Source organism: Myotis lucifugus, unplaced genomic scaffold, assembly GCF_000147115.1.
Source record: "Myotis lucifugus unplaced genomic scaffold, Myoluc2.0 scaffold_415, whole genome shotgun sequence".
In the NCBI taxonomy this organism is placed as follows: Eukaryota; Metazoa; Chordata; class Mammalia; order Chiroptera; family Vespertilionidae; genus Myotis; species Myotis lucifugus.
In genome coordinates, this window is record NW_005871463.1 from 424,206 (window position 1) to 437,593 (window position 13,388).

General features: G+C 56.6%; 2 protein-coding genes across 2 annotated transcripts in view; both read left to right on the forward strand.

Annotated features, from left to right (window-relative positions):
- Positions 1 to 4,641, forward strand: part of UNC93B1 (unc-93 homolog B1, TLR signaling regulator) — a 9,606-nt gene extending 4,965 nt beyond the window's left edge. The window contains 5 exon segments of the mRNA XM_023743849.1: positions 566 to 748; positions 1,246 to 1,519; positions 3,328 to 3,446; positions 4,169 to 4,357; positions 4,359 to 4,641. Coding sequence (XP_023599617.1) covers positions 566 to 748; positions 1,246 to 1,519; positions 3,328 to 3,446; positions 4,169 to 4,357; positions 4,359 to 4,505 — 912 coding nt within the window. The 3' untranslated portion in view covers positions 4,506 to 4,641.
- An 8,423-nt stretch (positions 4,642 to 13,064) lies between these two features.
- LOC102435374 (aldehyde dehydrogenase family 3 member B2-like) overlaps positions 13,065 to 13,388 on the forward strand; it is a 6,813-nt gene continuing 6,489 nt past the window's right edge. Inside the window, exon 1 of the mRNA XM_023743829.1 lies at positions 13,065 to 13,209. Within this exon, the coding sequence (XP_023599597.1) occupies positions 13,151 to 13,209 (59 nt within the window). The 5' untranslated portion in view covers positions 13,065 to 13,150. The remainder of the gene's footprint in view (positions 13,210 to 13,388) is intronic.

Genomic DNA, 13,388 nt, shown 5'->3' on the forward strand with positions numbered 1-13,388 from the left:
GTCCGTGGCCTTGGTAGCCCATCCTGCTGCTGCGGCCAGGACGGGAGGGATGGGTCGGAAGTCCACCGACGTCGGGGGGCTGAGGCGGGGACATAGGGTGCAGTCTGGGCGGGGGCTGGCTCCTGGGCAGGCTGCGGCCTGGAGGCGTGGTCTGCGTGGGGAGCCAGGGCTGAGTCCGGGGGAGTCGCCCCGCTGAGCCTTGGGGCAGTCGGGCAGGAAGATGCCTGTGGACTGAGACTGGAGTTGGAGGGGTACAGACTTGGTCTGGGGTTGAGGTGGGGACTGGGTTGGAGGGAACCGGCCTGGGCTGGGCCGGGGGTGGAAGGTGTGGCTCCAACCCGGGGGCGGCACTGGGGGCAGAATTGAGGCGTTGGGGGCGTGGCTCGGTGTGAGCTGGGCTGGGGCGCGAGGGGAGGCCTGTGGGTGTGTCTAGGGGCGGGGCCTTGTGCTGAGAGGCGGGGCGTGTGTCTAGGGGCGGGACCTTGTGCGGAGAGGCGGGGCGTGTGTCTAGGGGCGGGGCCTTTCCTGGCTGCCCGGCCCCTCACGGCGCGGGTCGGGTCCGCAGGTGCTGGGCTTGTGCGGGGCCGCCTACCGGCCCACGGAGGAGATCGACCTGCGCAGCGTGGGCTGGGGCAACATCTTCCAGCTGCCCTTCAAGCACGTGCGCGACTTCCGCTTGCGCCACCTCGTGCCCTTCTTCATCTACAGCGGCTTCGAGGTGCTCTTTGCTTGCACGGGCCTCGCGCTGGTAGGTACAGCCCGCGTAGATGGCGGTGGAATACAGTCTGTGTGGTTCCGTTCGAACCTCGGATAAACAGCGACTAAGTTTTGAATATAGGTCTAAGTATGTACAAATATGTCCCAATATTCCCCTCCCTCTTCCCTTCCTTTACTTGCCCTCAATCTTGGACACATTATTTTAACCTCTCTGCGCCTGTCTCCTCCTCTGAGAAGTGAGTCTAGTAATGACCTTCGCTCCCGCTCCCGGAGGGGTTACATGATTGAGACAGGATAACACCCATAAAGTGTTTGGTTCCTTGTGGGGTGCAGCCTTGGTGCCTGGGAACAATGCCCAAGCATTTTCTCTGCTCCCTACCCCCCGCCCCCCAACCTTCCTAAGAACCTTGACCCTTGGAGGGAGTTAGCCCCAAGGTGACCCAGAGAGGGCAGGGTGGACACCTCATGTGGGGAGGGTGAGAGCCTTGGCCAGTTGACCTCACACTTTCACCCCCCCCCCCCTCCCAGGGCTATGGCGTGTGCTCCGTGGGGCTGGAACGCCTGGCCTACCTCCTTGTGGCGTATGGCCTGGGCGCCTCCGCCTCCTCACTCCTGGGCCTGCTGGGGCTGTGGCTGCCGCGCCAGGTGCCGCTGCTGTCTGGGGCCGGACTGCACCTGCTGCTCACCGTCAGCCTCTTTTTCTGGGCCCCCACACCTCGGGTCCTGCAACACATCTGGATCCTCTATGTAGCAGCCATCCTCTGGGGTGTGGGCAGTGGCCTCAACAAGACCGGGCTCTCCAGTGAGTATAGCCATGGGCACTGGGATGGCTGGGTAACCCTGTGTCTACCTTGGGGCAGTTGGAGGTAGCACATACATCCCAGGGCCAGACATGGGGTGCCATAGACACACGGGAGGTCTGTCCTGGGGTCCTGTATACATGGCAGGGGTAACTGTGGATCCCTGTGGCCATTACAGGGGTGGAAAGAAGTTCTGTGGACATCGTAGGGACAGGTGGGGAGAATTGTGGGCACCCCGGGGGCTGGTGTGGGAGTCCTATGCCATGGATATTCAGTGGCTACCCCAGGGAGGGCATGGGGCCCTGTGGACACTGAGGGGTAGTGTGACATCTATGGCTACTTGGGGTAGGTATGGGCTCTGTGGAAACCTCTGAAGGGCAGTGTGAAAAACATCCTGGGGGTACTCAGGTTTCAGACCAGGGACAGCGCCCATTGGACAGAGTTTTCATGACACTGCGAGCAGATTCCGTGTCTGTGCCCTAGGAGCATGGGGAGTGTGGGCGGCCCTGCCCACACCCAGGTGTAGATGTAGGTGTGGCCTTTACAGAGAGGACCTGGAAGCCCGATGACGCCCAGTGCTGGTCTGCAGAGTCCAGGCCCCAAGTCTGGGCTGTGGGGGTCGAGGCACTGGGAAGCGGGGCCCTGTTTGTAGAAAGGAGGCAGTGGGCAGAGTTCAGCTCTGTGATGATCTCTGCCCTCAGGTGGGCATATGCCAGTGACATGCAGTGGGTACGCACAGCTCAGCCTTTGGGGCCCTCCACATTGGCATCTGTTCTGATGGGCCGTGCTGTTAACTGTTTTGAACGTCGCCCCTGGGGGTGTGGCATTGTGGAGGTCATGCTTGCTGCTCGGGTGACTCCGGCACTTACCATCAGAGAGAGAGTCAGGGGGTGGAGCCCCACGCCCTGGACCACAGTCTCTTGGCTGTTTTGCTCAGGGGCAGCCAGCTTTGGGCAACATCCAGCCTGGGTACCTTGGACCCATGTTATGGCTGGACTTGGGCCTGGTCCCGACAGCTCTGCTTCCTGTCCCCTCTTTGTGGACCCTGGGACTCCATGTCCCTTCACAGCAGCCCCATGGGGCACAGTCACCCTGCAGGGCTTACAGTGGGGGTGTTCATGTCCAAGGGGCAGGCGAGGGTACGATTTGCCAGGTGCTGTGTGAGCTTTCTCACATCAAAGCCTCCCAGCATAAGTATAACATAGATGCCTGGTCTCATTTTCCAGATGGGAAAAGTGGCCCTGGAGAGTTGACTTCTCTAAGTCACCCATAGAGCCAGCGTTTGAATCCACGTCTCTGTACCAACTCTCACTTTACCGGCCTGAGCATAGAATCTGAGTCCCTGACTCCCTGTCCAGTTCTCCTGCCCACCCCAGGGAGGATTCTTAGGGAAATAGGTTCAAATCCCCCAGCTTCAGGTTTAATTTGTAGAAAGCTGATTGCTGCAAGCAGGTTGCCTTCCCTGAGCCAGGGGTGAGGAGGAGAAACAGTCCTGGCAGGCCTGGCTCTGAACGGCTGGGGTCTGAAAGGGGACGGGATCTGATTGCACACAAATGTTTCCACTTTTCAAGTCCCGAGTGCCCTAGAGCGAGGCCCACCTGCGTCCCATCTCATCTCTTTACTCAGCTCAGCTGCCCGGGAAGTGTAGTAACCAGCATATCCACTAGGGGGCAGGCCAGGTCCGATCTACAGCTTTCTAGGCTTTCCAGGCCTCGGTCTGGGACCCGGCACAGCCTAGGAGGGTCACTGGTGGGAGATCAGGGCCCTGGGTGACACTACTCCCCTCCCTGCCCTACCCTGTCGGCCACAGCACTGCTGGGCATCCTGTACGAGGACAAAGAGAGGCAAGACTTCATCTTCACCATCTACCACTGGTGGCAGGCAGTGGCCATCTTCGTGGTGTACCTGGGCTCCAGCCTGCCCATGAAGGTGAGGCTGGGTGGGCTGGGGGAGGGCCTCTGGCACCCACCATCCCCCAGCACAGGCAACAGATCCCTTCCGAGTGCCCACCCTGGCCTCATAGCCTCGAAGGGCACCACTCACCAAGGGCTGGCCCCAAACCCAGCCTTCACGTGCTGCCTCCCCTCCTGAGGGCCTCAGTTTACCCCTGGCAGAGGGGTTCACAGTTCGCTCTTTGCCTGTGGGGCATCCCAGCCGCCTAGTGTGTCCCTGGGTAACCTGTTCACCAGGTGTCGGGCTCTGAGAGGGATGCTGAAGGTGCGTCTCCCTTTCTGGCCATGGGAGCAGGGTCCTCATGCTCTGCTCCCACTCAACGGGTGGGTCGGTTTAGCAGGTCCTTCCTGACCAGTATTTTAAAACATGAAACAGAATAGAAAGTGGCAGGGAGTATGTATGGGAGCGTGTAGGTATTGAGTTATGATGGAGAATTCTTTCTGACTGTGGGTTACCGTCTGAGAAGCGTTACCTGTGGTCCCGGCGTGTAAGGGACAGAGTGGCCTAAGCCCTGGCAAAGGGGGGCCAGGCCTGTGAAGGGCAGAGCTGGGATCTGAGTCCTGCTGGCAGGAGGGTGGATGCTCAGGAAAGCGGTGGGCATGGGCCTATCGGGCGAGGGACTGGGCAGGGAGGCGGGTTGACCCCAGTCGCCCGCGAGTCCCCAGCACCCCACCCACTCCCCTCCCCTGTGCGCCCAGGCTAAGCTGGCGGTGCTGCTGCTGACGCTGGTGGTGGCCACGCTCTCCTACTTGGCGATGGAGCAGAAGCTGCGGCGGGGCGTGGCCCCGCGCCAGCCCCGCATCCCGCGGCCCCAGCACAAGGTGCGCGGCTACCGCTACCTGGAGGAGGACAATTCCGATGAGAGCGACGCGGAGGGCGAGCGCGGCGGCGGCGGCGGTGGCGGCGGCGGCCCGGGGGGACGGCGGGGAGGAGGAGCCGCTGCCCGCGGGGCCCGGCCCCGAACCAGCCGGCTTCTGCCGCCGGCCCTGCCCCTACGAACAGGCTCAGGGAGGCGACGGGCCAGAGGAGCAGTGAGGGGCACAGCCTCCCCTCGGCCTCGGTTGATCGCGTTTTTTGGGGGGGGGAGGGGCTCTGATTTCTGCGCTATCTTCAGGAAGGACTCCAGCCCCCCTCCTCATGTTGGAGATACCCCCTCCCAGAACCGGGACCACTTGAGCTTGGGCTCGGCTCCTCAGCCTCCTCCTAGGTGGGGTGGGACCAGCCGACCGCACCCCTTGAGGGGCCGCTCGCCATGACCCACTCCCCAGGCCGGCCGCCTCCCAGCACGTGCCCCAGCCCCAGCCCCAGCCCCAGAGCAGGGCCAGGGTCCCCTCGCCGCTCCCCTTCTCCCCTGTCCTACCCCAGCTCTCAGCTACAGGCCTGGGTGGAGCCTGCCTGCGCTTTGCACATCCTATCCCCGTGGCCCACCAAGAGGCACGACTTTTTCTACAACATGAACAATAAAGAGATTTTGTATTGTCCTGACCGGAAGTCTCAGGCCGTGGGGGAGTGTAGAGCCCCCAGGGTGTGAGTGGCTGACCCAGCAGCTTCTGGGGCACTGTGGTCAGAGGCCTTGCCTTCCCCCAGGTGGGGAAGGTCTCCTAGGCCCCGCCCACCAGGTTGACGCCCCACAGCCCCCGCCCACCAGGTTGGCCCCTCCAGGGAGTCCCGCCCACCAGGTTGACCCCCCTAGGCCCCGCCCACCAGGTTGACCCCCCTAGGCCCCGCCCACCAGGTTGACCCCCTAGGCCCCGCCCGCCAGGTTGACGCCACAGGCCCCGCCCACCAGGTTGACCCCTCCAGGGAGTCCCGCCCCTCCGGGAAGCCGCGGGGTTTTGCCAGGCCCACCCCCACCGCCCAGTAGAAAGAAGCGGGGACCTCGGCAGAGACTGACGGCTAGAGGATGGGACAGATTCCAGAGACGCAGGTACCACTGCCCCCTCCGGTAGTCTTCTCAGCACCCCCCCACCCCTTCCTTTTTTCATCTGTTGGGGCATTTCTGCCCACAGCTCCCCAAGAGGCTCCTGGGTTGGTAGGGTCCACTACTAAGCCGCGTCAGGGTCACCCTAGGCCCAGTGAGGGCCAGCGGTATGGTTGTCCGAGCCCAGGTACACGTGGCCACTGCCCTCTACCGGCTTCAGCCTCAATGCCCATGGGAGATTCAGACCCCCTACAGCCTGAGGGGCCACTTTCTCTACCCGCCCCTTGTAGGAGAGGCCACTGAGACCCCACTCTGAAGGCTTTAAACGCCTGGTGAGGACTGGCAAGGGGGCCACAGTAGGGTCATGGAGTCCCCAACTGCACCCCAACAGTTCCTCTGCTGGGGCCGCACCATTCCTCATGCGCCGCGTCCCCCTCCACCCTCCGAAGGCCAGGCCCTGTCCACACCCATTCTAGCAGCCTCAGGTCTCCTAGTTCTCCTACCCTCCTCGCCCCCACGGCCCTCACTTGAGTTTTGTTCTCTCGGCCTCCAGGGGGCGCTGGAGCCAGGCTTGTGACTGCAGGCCAGGGGTCTGCCTGTGGCAGCTGCAGGTTCCTTCTCTGCAAAGTGTATCTGTGAGAGAAAGGCAAGCGTGAAACCCCTGAGCAGGTGGCCCCGAGGTCCCCGCCTGTCGGACACTCACAAGGCGCCCGGGATATTCTCTATTTTCTACATTTTAGAGGGAAGCAGTGGTCCCATACGTTTCGGAGCAAGTTCCGAGGACCAGGTGGTTCCCGGTTTCAACATTAGGTCACTCCACATGTCTTTCACGTCGTGCCTTTGAGACACTGGATTTCCTGTAGTTTAGAGGATAAAAAGTGAAAATCACCAAGGAACAGGAAATGATGCTGGGGTGAGCGGGCTGATGTTGAGGTCTGAGGGGCTGGCCAGGGCTCACGGCCGATCAGTAAGTACTGGTGATTATTAAGAGAATGATATAAAAGCACTATGTTTTCTTTCTAATGATGTGAATTCTACTTTCTAAGTGACTAATAAGTTATTAACACGTACATACTTATCAGTTATTTAGACCTAAAGTAGTTCCTAAGTAGAACCGTTGGATATTTCTTTTGGTCTTAGAAGCACCATAAAAAGTGACTGGGACACTGAGGGTGCCAGCAACCACGAGCGTTTGGGCAGCTGGGGGAAGCTCTCAATGAAGCTCAGCTATTGACCCTCTGGACCTACAGGGAGTCCCCCGCCCCGGCCTAGACAACTGGCTGCGTCCTTTGGGGCCCAGTTCTACGGAAGGTGATTAAACCTATAGTCTGTGATGCTGTTGAATGAAGCCCAACCAGCGCCCTGTCCCCCATGTGCTGCAAACCCACCTAAGCCAGATACCAAGTTGTCTTTGGCAGATTCCGGGGTCCTGCAGTCATGGGGGCAGTGGGAGCTACTGCTGTAGTGAGGGCCACAGGCCTCCTCTGCCCCGACTCCCCACCAGGGGGCCTATCCACTCAGGCAGGCGAAGGTCCGAAAGCTGTCAGCTTCACACCCAGACTTGCCGTGACAGGCAGGCCCAGAAAGGGTCACGTGGTATGACCCACTGGCCGGGTGAGGCGCCAGCCTGCTGTCCCTCCAGGGGGTGCCCCCAGGAAGACCTCCTTCCCTGTTAGCCTGCTGGTTAACAAAGGAGGGCGGCACCAAGTTTCACAATGAGGCAACAGACAGCTTTGCAATAGGCAGCGGCAAGATGCAAAACTGGCTCTGCCTTTGGATGTGCCCTGTCAGCTTTCAATTCCACTTTCCTATTGCAAGTCAGGATCTGGCCTATGTGTCCTGGCAGCAGGTGTAATCGCAGACACCCGCCTACAACCCAGTCACCTGCCTACAAGGATCTGCCTTGAGAATCCTCCCTGGAGGCACCGATGTAGGCCAGTCTTGCTGGCACAGTTGGATCCTGTCTCGGCGGCAGCTGGGGCTTCACTATGGCTCCACTATCATTGCACTTGACTGCAGAAAAGGGGGTGCCCCAGGAAGAGTTTGTACGCAGTTCAGATGTCTCTTCAGAGTCTCCCAGGTCTGCACCATAGAGGGCATCCTTAGCATCGTCAGGAGAACCTTCGCTCCTCCTTTGGTCCAGAGTGTCCTCGGCACGAGGCCTTCCTCGGGTAACGGCAGTCAGGTTCTTCATCGCTGAAGCTGCTCACGGTCTCCGGACGATCTGAAGGAAAACTGAGAGATGGGACTTAGAGAAATGATTCTCTGCTTTTTGGACGCAGACAATCCTCGGGGAATTCCGAGTCCTGCTGAAGGTGGGAGTTCTCTCCTGCCAAAGGGGAAATGTTCTGATAGACACAGCGCTTGTGGTCCCCCTGCAGCCCAAGGGCCACTGCCCCGCCTACGACGCAGGACCGCCGCCCGTCACTCACCCACCCAGCGGGTGAGACCCTGGGGAACTGTGAGGCCTGCCAGTGAGAGGAGATTTGGAGAAAGGTTTAAGGAGAGGGCTTTGCTCTGGTTTGGGTACTGTTAGAAGCCTGTCACTCACACTAGCCAGGACAGAGGAACATTAGGTCACTTTTGTGGTCTGGACAATGCCCACCTTTGTCTGTGTTCCAAAGGATGACATCACAGGGTAGGAAGACAGCTGCCAACTCAGGAAGATGTTATCAAGAGATACACTTGGCTTCCAGTGAGGAGCTTAGAAGTTATCAGTCCCTCTTTTTATTATTATTACTAGAGGCCCAGTGCACGAAATTCGTGCACTCAGGGGTCTCTCAGCCCGGCCTCTCGTAGTCCGGGAACCCTCGGGTGATGTCCAACTGCCCCAGAGGTGGGAGAGGCTCCCACCACCTCCAGCTGTGAGCCCGGCTTCTGGCTGAGTGGTGCTCCCCATGTGGGAGTGCACTGACCACCAGGAGGCAGCTCCTGTGTTGAGCATCTGCCCTCTGGTGGTCAGTGCATATCATAGCGACTGTTTGTTCTGCCGTTGAGTCAATTTGCATATTAGCCTTTTATTATATAGGATTATTTTAAAAATAGTTTTGTTTTTTTTTAAATATGTTTTCATTGATTTCAGAGAGAGAGTTAGGGAGAGGGAAAGAGGGATAGAAACATCAATGATGAGAATCATTGATCGGCTGCCCCCTGCACACCCCACACTGGGGACCAAGCCTGCAACCCAGGCATATGCCCTGACCAGGAATCAAACCATGACCTCCTGGCTCATAGGTTGACGCTCAACCACTGAGCCATGCTGGCCGGGCTTCAGCCCCTTTAGCCTTCCACGTGGGGTAAGGGACAGAGGGAACTCCAGGCCACTCTAGCCATCCTGTCCCACCAAAGGGGGAAGACAGAGAAGCTCGGGCTCAGGCTCACCAGGGGCAGGACCATAGAGCACAGCCTTGCCCTGACCTTTCACCCCTTCATTTGTAAAGGCCTGTTTACCACAGTCCCTTTCGCCCAGCACATCACATCTGCCTTTCTAGAAAGATTACATGGCAGCCCTGGCCAGGGTGGCTCAGTTGGTTGGAGTGTCCATCCTGTGCACCCAAAGGTGGTGGGTTCCATTACTGGTCTGGGCACATGCCTAGGTTTTTTGAGTTTGGTCCCTGGTTAGCCAATCTACGCTTCTCTCTCACATCGATGTTTCTGTTTCTCTCTCCCTTCCTCTCTCTCAAAAAAAAATTACAAGGCAGAGTAAAAGGGCACAAAACAATTTGAAGAGACTGAACAAGCATTAGAATTAGATAAGGATCATATAAGCGAAGAGATGGGAATCTTGAGAAAGAATAAAAAAGAAATGCTGAAAAACAAAACAAACACTGTAACAGACATAAAGCTTAAGGAGTTCCTTGTTCAAACTGGACACGGCTGAGGAAAGAATCTCTGGACTTCATTCAGGGTATGACAACAGCAACTTCCTAAAATGACGAGCAAAGACATGGAGACTGAAAATAAAACAAAAGAAACAAACAGACCAGAATACCCAAGAACTGTGGGAAGCTACCGAGCATGTGACATGTGCTGAAGCAATAGTGACTGAGAATGTTGGAGAACTTACTGTGAAGCTATGGTAAACAAGACAGTTGGTGAAAGAATAAACAATCTGATTTTAAAATGGGCCAAAGGTCTAAACAGATATCTCACCAAACAAGATACACAGATGGTAAGTAAACATATGAAAAGATGCTCCACATCACATGTCATCAGGGAATTGCAAATTAAAACAACAACGAGATACCACTTCATACCTATTAGAATAGCCCAAATCCAGAACACTGACACCATCAAATGCTGGTGGGATTGTGGAGCCACCGGAACTCTCATTCATTGGTGATGGGGTTGAGGAGGTTTCGGGGGAGAGAAGAGGGAGTTTTCATCTCACTGTTTAAACAGAGAAGCCAGCAGTCTTGGGGCCCATCAAGATAAAATTCCAGATGCTTCTCATAAATTCTGGGAAAGCCATAACAAAGTAAAAGGGAAACCTTGAGGGTTACTCTGAGCCAAGATATGGCAAAGGAATTTTAAAAAAATTTTAAACCTATGGACAGAAGGGTATAAAACCCTTTGAATCCCCACCACCCTGGCTTCTCGGGCTAGCTGAGAAGCCCATCTGTGCTCCTAGCCGGATGTAGTCTAACAGATTTGCTTGCCTTGCTTCTTTACTAAATGGTCTTGCTGTACTTCTTTAAGAAATTGGCTTCACTACAACGCAATTGTCTGGAGTTACTCATCTGAATTCTTTCCTATGAGATTGACAAGAACCGCCCTCTCCCTTCAACTCAGAGGGTGTCTGATAACACCTTTGCTGGTATTTGGGGTGCCTATAACAGGTGCAGTTTTATTTAGTCAGCCTCTTTGGACACAACATCCAGGCCACATACAGCATACCTGGGACAGGTGAAGGTACACATAACATATCACCTGACTGTTTCACTCTCCCATGCACACCCAAGGGAAACACGAAGAGACCAGCACCCAACGTTACTTGCAGCAGTGTTTGTAATCACGCAAAGGTAGCACTTCCTAATGTCCACCAGCAGGAATAGATCAGTCCACTGGAGTGTTTATTGGACACTAGAGGCCCAGTGCACAAAATCCGTGCACTGGGGGGGGGGGGCGCGGTCCCTCAGCCCAGCCTGCGCCCTCTCACAGTCTGGGAGCCCTTGGGGGATGTTCTAATACTGGCTTAGGCCCACTCCCTTCAGGGCCTAAGCCAGCAGTTGGACATCCTTAGTGCTGCTGTGGAGGCGGGAGAGGCTCCCGCCACCATCGCTGTGCTCGCCAGCTGTAAACCCAGCTCAGGGCTTCTGGCTGAGCAGCGCTCCCCCTGTGGGAGTGCACTGACCACCAGGGGGCAGCTCCTGCATTGAGCATCTGCCCCCTGGTGGTCAGTGCCCATCATAGCAACTGGTCATTCTGCTGTTCGGTCGATTTGCATATTAGCCTTTTATTATATAGGATGAGTAAGTGTGGTCCAGGGCAGGAAAACCTCAGAAATAAGAATTGCAGAAAGATATGTAGACTCTAACACACAGGGCCCCAAATTTTAAAATATGCAAAGCAGTCCTGGATAGTGTTCAGTGATGGTAGGCTTGAAACTTTCTTGGGGATTTCCGAGATGTGATCCCAAACCCACCCCTTATGCAGAGGACCAGTAGAGATCGAAGAAAGAGGCAGGTCACTCCAAATGGGTAGGTGGCAGTATAATGAACCAGAAACTTTCTTACCAGGCTTGTCTTGGGCCCCACACCCAAGAAACTCTCCATCCCTAACCCCCAAATCTTAAACATTGTATAGAGGCCTTACCTGGTCCAATCACATGTACCATTCAGACAGTCTCAAGACCACATTACAATCTTCAGGCCATGTTAGGCTATTTTCTCTAAAATAATGTTCCTCTCCTTTGTTTGTTGGACTTGCCTATGGCTTTTGCTATAGCTCACTGTTCCAAATTAACCCATTTTTACTGCTAAAATAACTGTTATTTTTAAGGTCAGCATGCCCCAAAACCTTGGGAAGGAGCACAGCCCTGTGGGCACTTTGATCATATTTTTAAAATATATTTTGATTGATTTCAGAGAGAGGAAGGGAGAGGGAGAGAAACATCAATGATGAGAGAGAATCATTGATCGGTTGCCTCCTGTACGCCCCACACTGGGGATCAAGCCTGCAGCCTGGGCATGTGCCCTGATGGGGAATTGAACCACAATCTCCTGGATCATAGGTCGTGCTCAACCACAGAGCCACACTGGCTGGGCAAGCATATTTTCATTTGCTTGTGGGCTCTTCAGGCTTCTTGTTGTTCAGTTTTGTTTTAACAGCTTTATTGAGATACATTCACCCATTTGAAGTGCATAATCCAATGAGAGGGGGTGCAGGGCCTCCTGAGTCACGCCACCCATGCCCCTGCCCTGACTTCCCTCCCTGGTGTGGCACTGACTCCTCTGGGGTTTGTGGGGGACTGTGGCTCCCCCTGGGCTGGCTCCGATCACAGCCAAGGATGACCTCAGATGGGTGGGCACACACAGGTTCTCACATACTCTGTGTGGAATGGCTGATTTGCTTTCTAGACATAGTAAGTGCTTGAGAAATACTTGCAGAAATATGAGCCAGCAATTGTGGGGTCTGACTTTCTACCTGGAGCTGTGCTTCTTCCCAGGTGATTTTCTCAAGAACCATGGCAATTAGGCACTATTGTTACCTCAGAGAGAATCAGAGAGGTTAGGCAACTTGCCCAGGGTCACACAGTAAATCTATATATATAAAAGGCTAAGTGACCGTCTGACCATCCGACCAGTAGCTATGATGTGCACTGACCACCAGGGGGCAAATGCTCAATGCAGGAGCTGCAGAGCTGCGGTGACTTGGCAGTGGCGGTTCTCGGGTGACGCACCCCGGACCCAGAGAGGAGGGAGCCCGATTCTGGGGTGCATCACCTGAGAACTGCCCTCAGGGATGTTGGTGAGCTGGTTTTAGCCCAATCCCTGCAGGCCAGGCCGAGGGACCCACCTGCCGGAGGGACCCCGCTCACTCCGCAGATGCCCTTTGAGCTGCTGTGCTATCCCAGGTGCGGCCGGCTGGGGGAGGTTGGCTCTAGGGCATGTCCGGCCTGTCTTGCCCAGTCCTGCCCCTCTGGCCACCTTCTAATTAATTTCCTTTCAATGTGCACGAACCCGTGCACCGGGGCACTAGTAGGAGAATAAAGGGACAAAGGAAGGATGCAGCACTCTGGAGCCACAGCTGCCCTGGCCGGGTCAGGCTCTCTGTGGGGAGTGCAGATGAAGGAGCCCGTGGTGTAGGGTGGGGTGGTGGACATGAGGACTTGGTGCAGGCACCTGGGTGGGCTATAGAGCTCTGCTGGCTGAGGGCTTCCTGGAGGAGGCACCATTTCCTGCCATGGTCCTGCTGACATTTTCATCCTGTAATTGCCACCTCCTCCCAGATCTTTCTATTTGTCAGGTAATTTCCTGACAGCCTGCAATTGCCAGACCCGTTCCAGAGACAGCGAGGGGAGGTGGGGAGAGGGGGAGAGGGTGCAGCCAACTTGGGAGAAGTGTAGGTGTGTGAACAGGGCGGCAGCTGGACTAGCCCAGTGGTTCTGTCAGGTTGCCCAGGTGCCGCTCCACTTCCAGGCGTGGGCGAAGCGGGCAGAGGGAGTCTCGTGTGGCCAGCGCCTCTGAGGAGGATTAGCAGCTGGCAGAGGCAGGTGTGAGACCTGGGCAGGGGCAGAGTAGGCTCATCTGGAAGCAGAATGTCGGGCACTGAGGGCAAAGGCGTGGTGAAGGATTCAAGGGCACAGCCAACACTGGGGTATGTGGGGCCGTGGGGCAAGGGGCAGCAGCAGAGGGGCCAGAGGGTGAAAGGCACTGGGGGTATAAGATGTGGGGCCACAGGGCAGCGCCCAGGGGCCAGGGCCTGGCTCCACGCAGGGGGTGGGTGCTGTCCTGCCTGGGTTGTGCCGCATGTCCTCAGGTCACACTGTCTGAGTC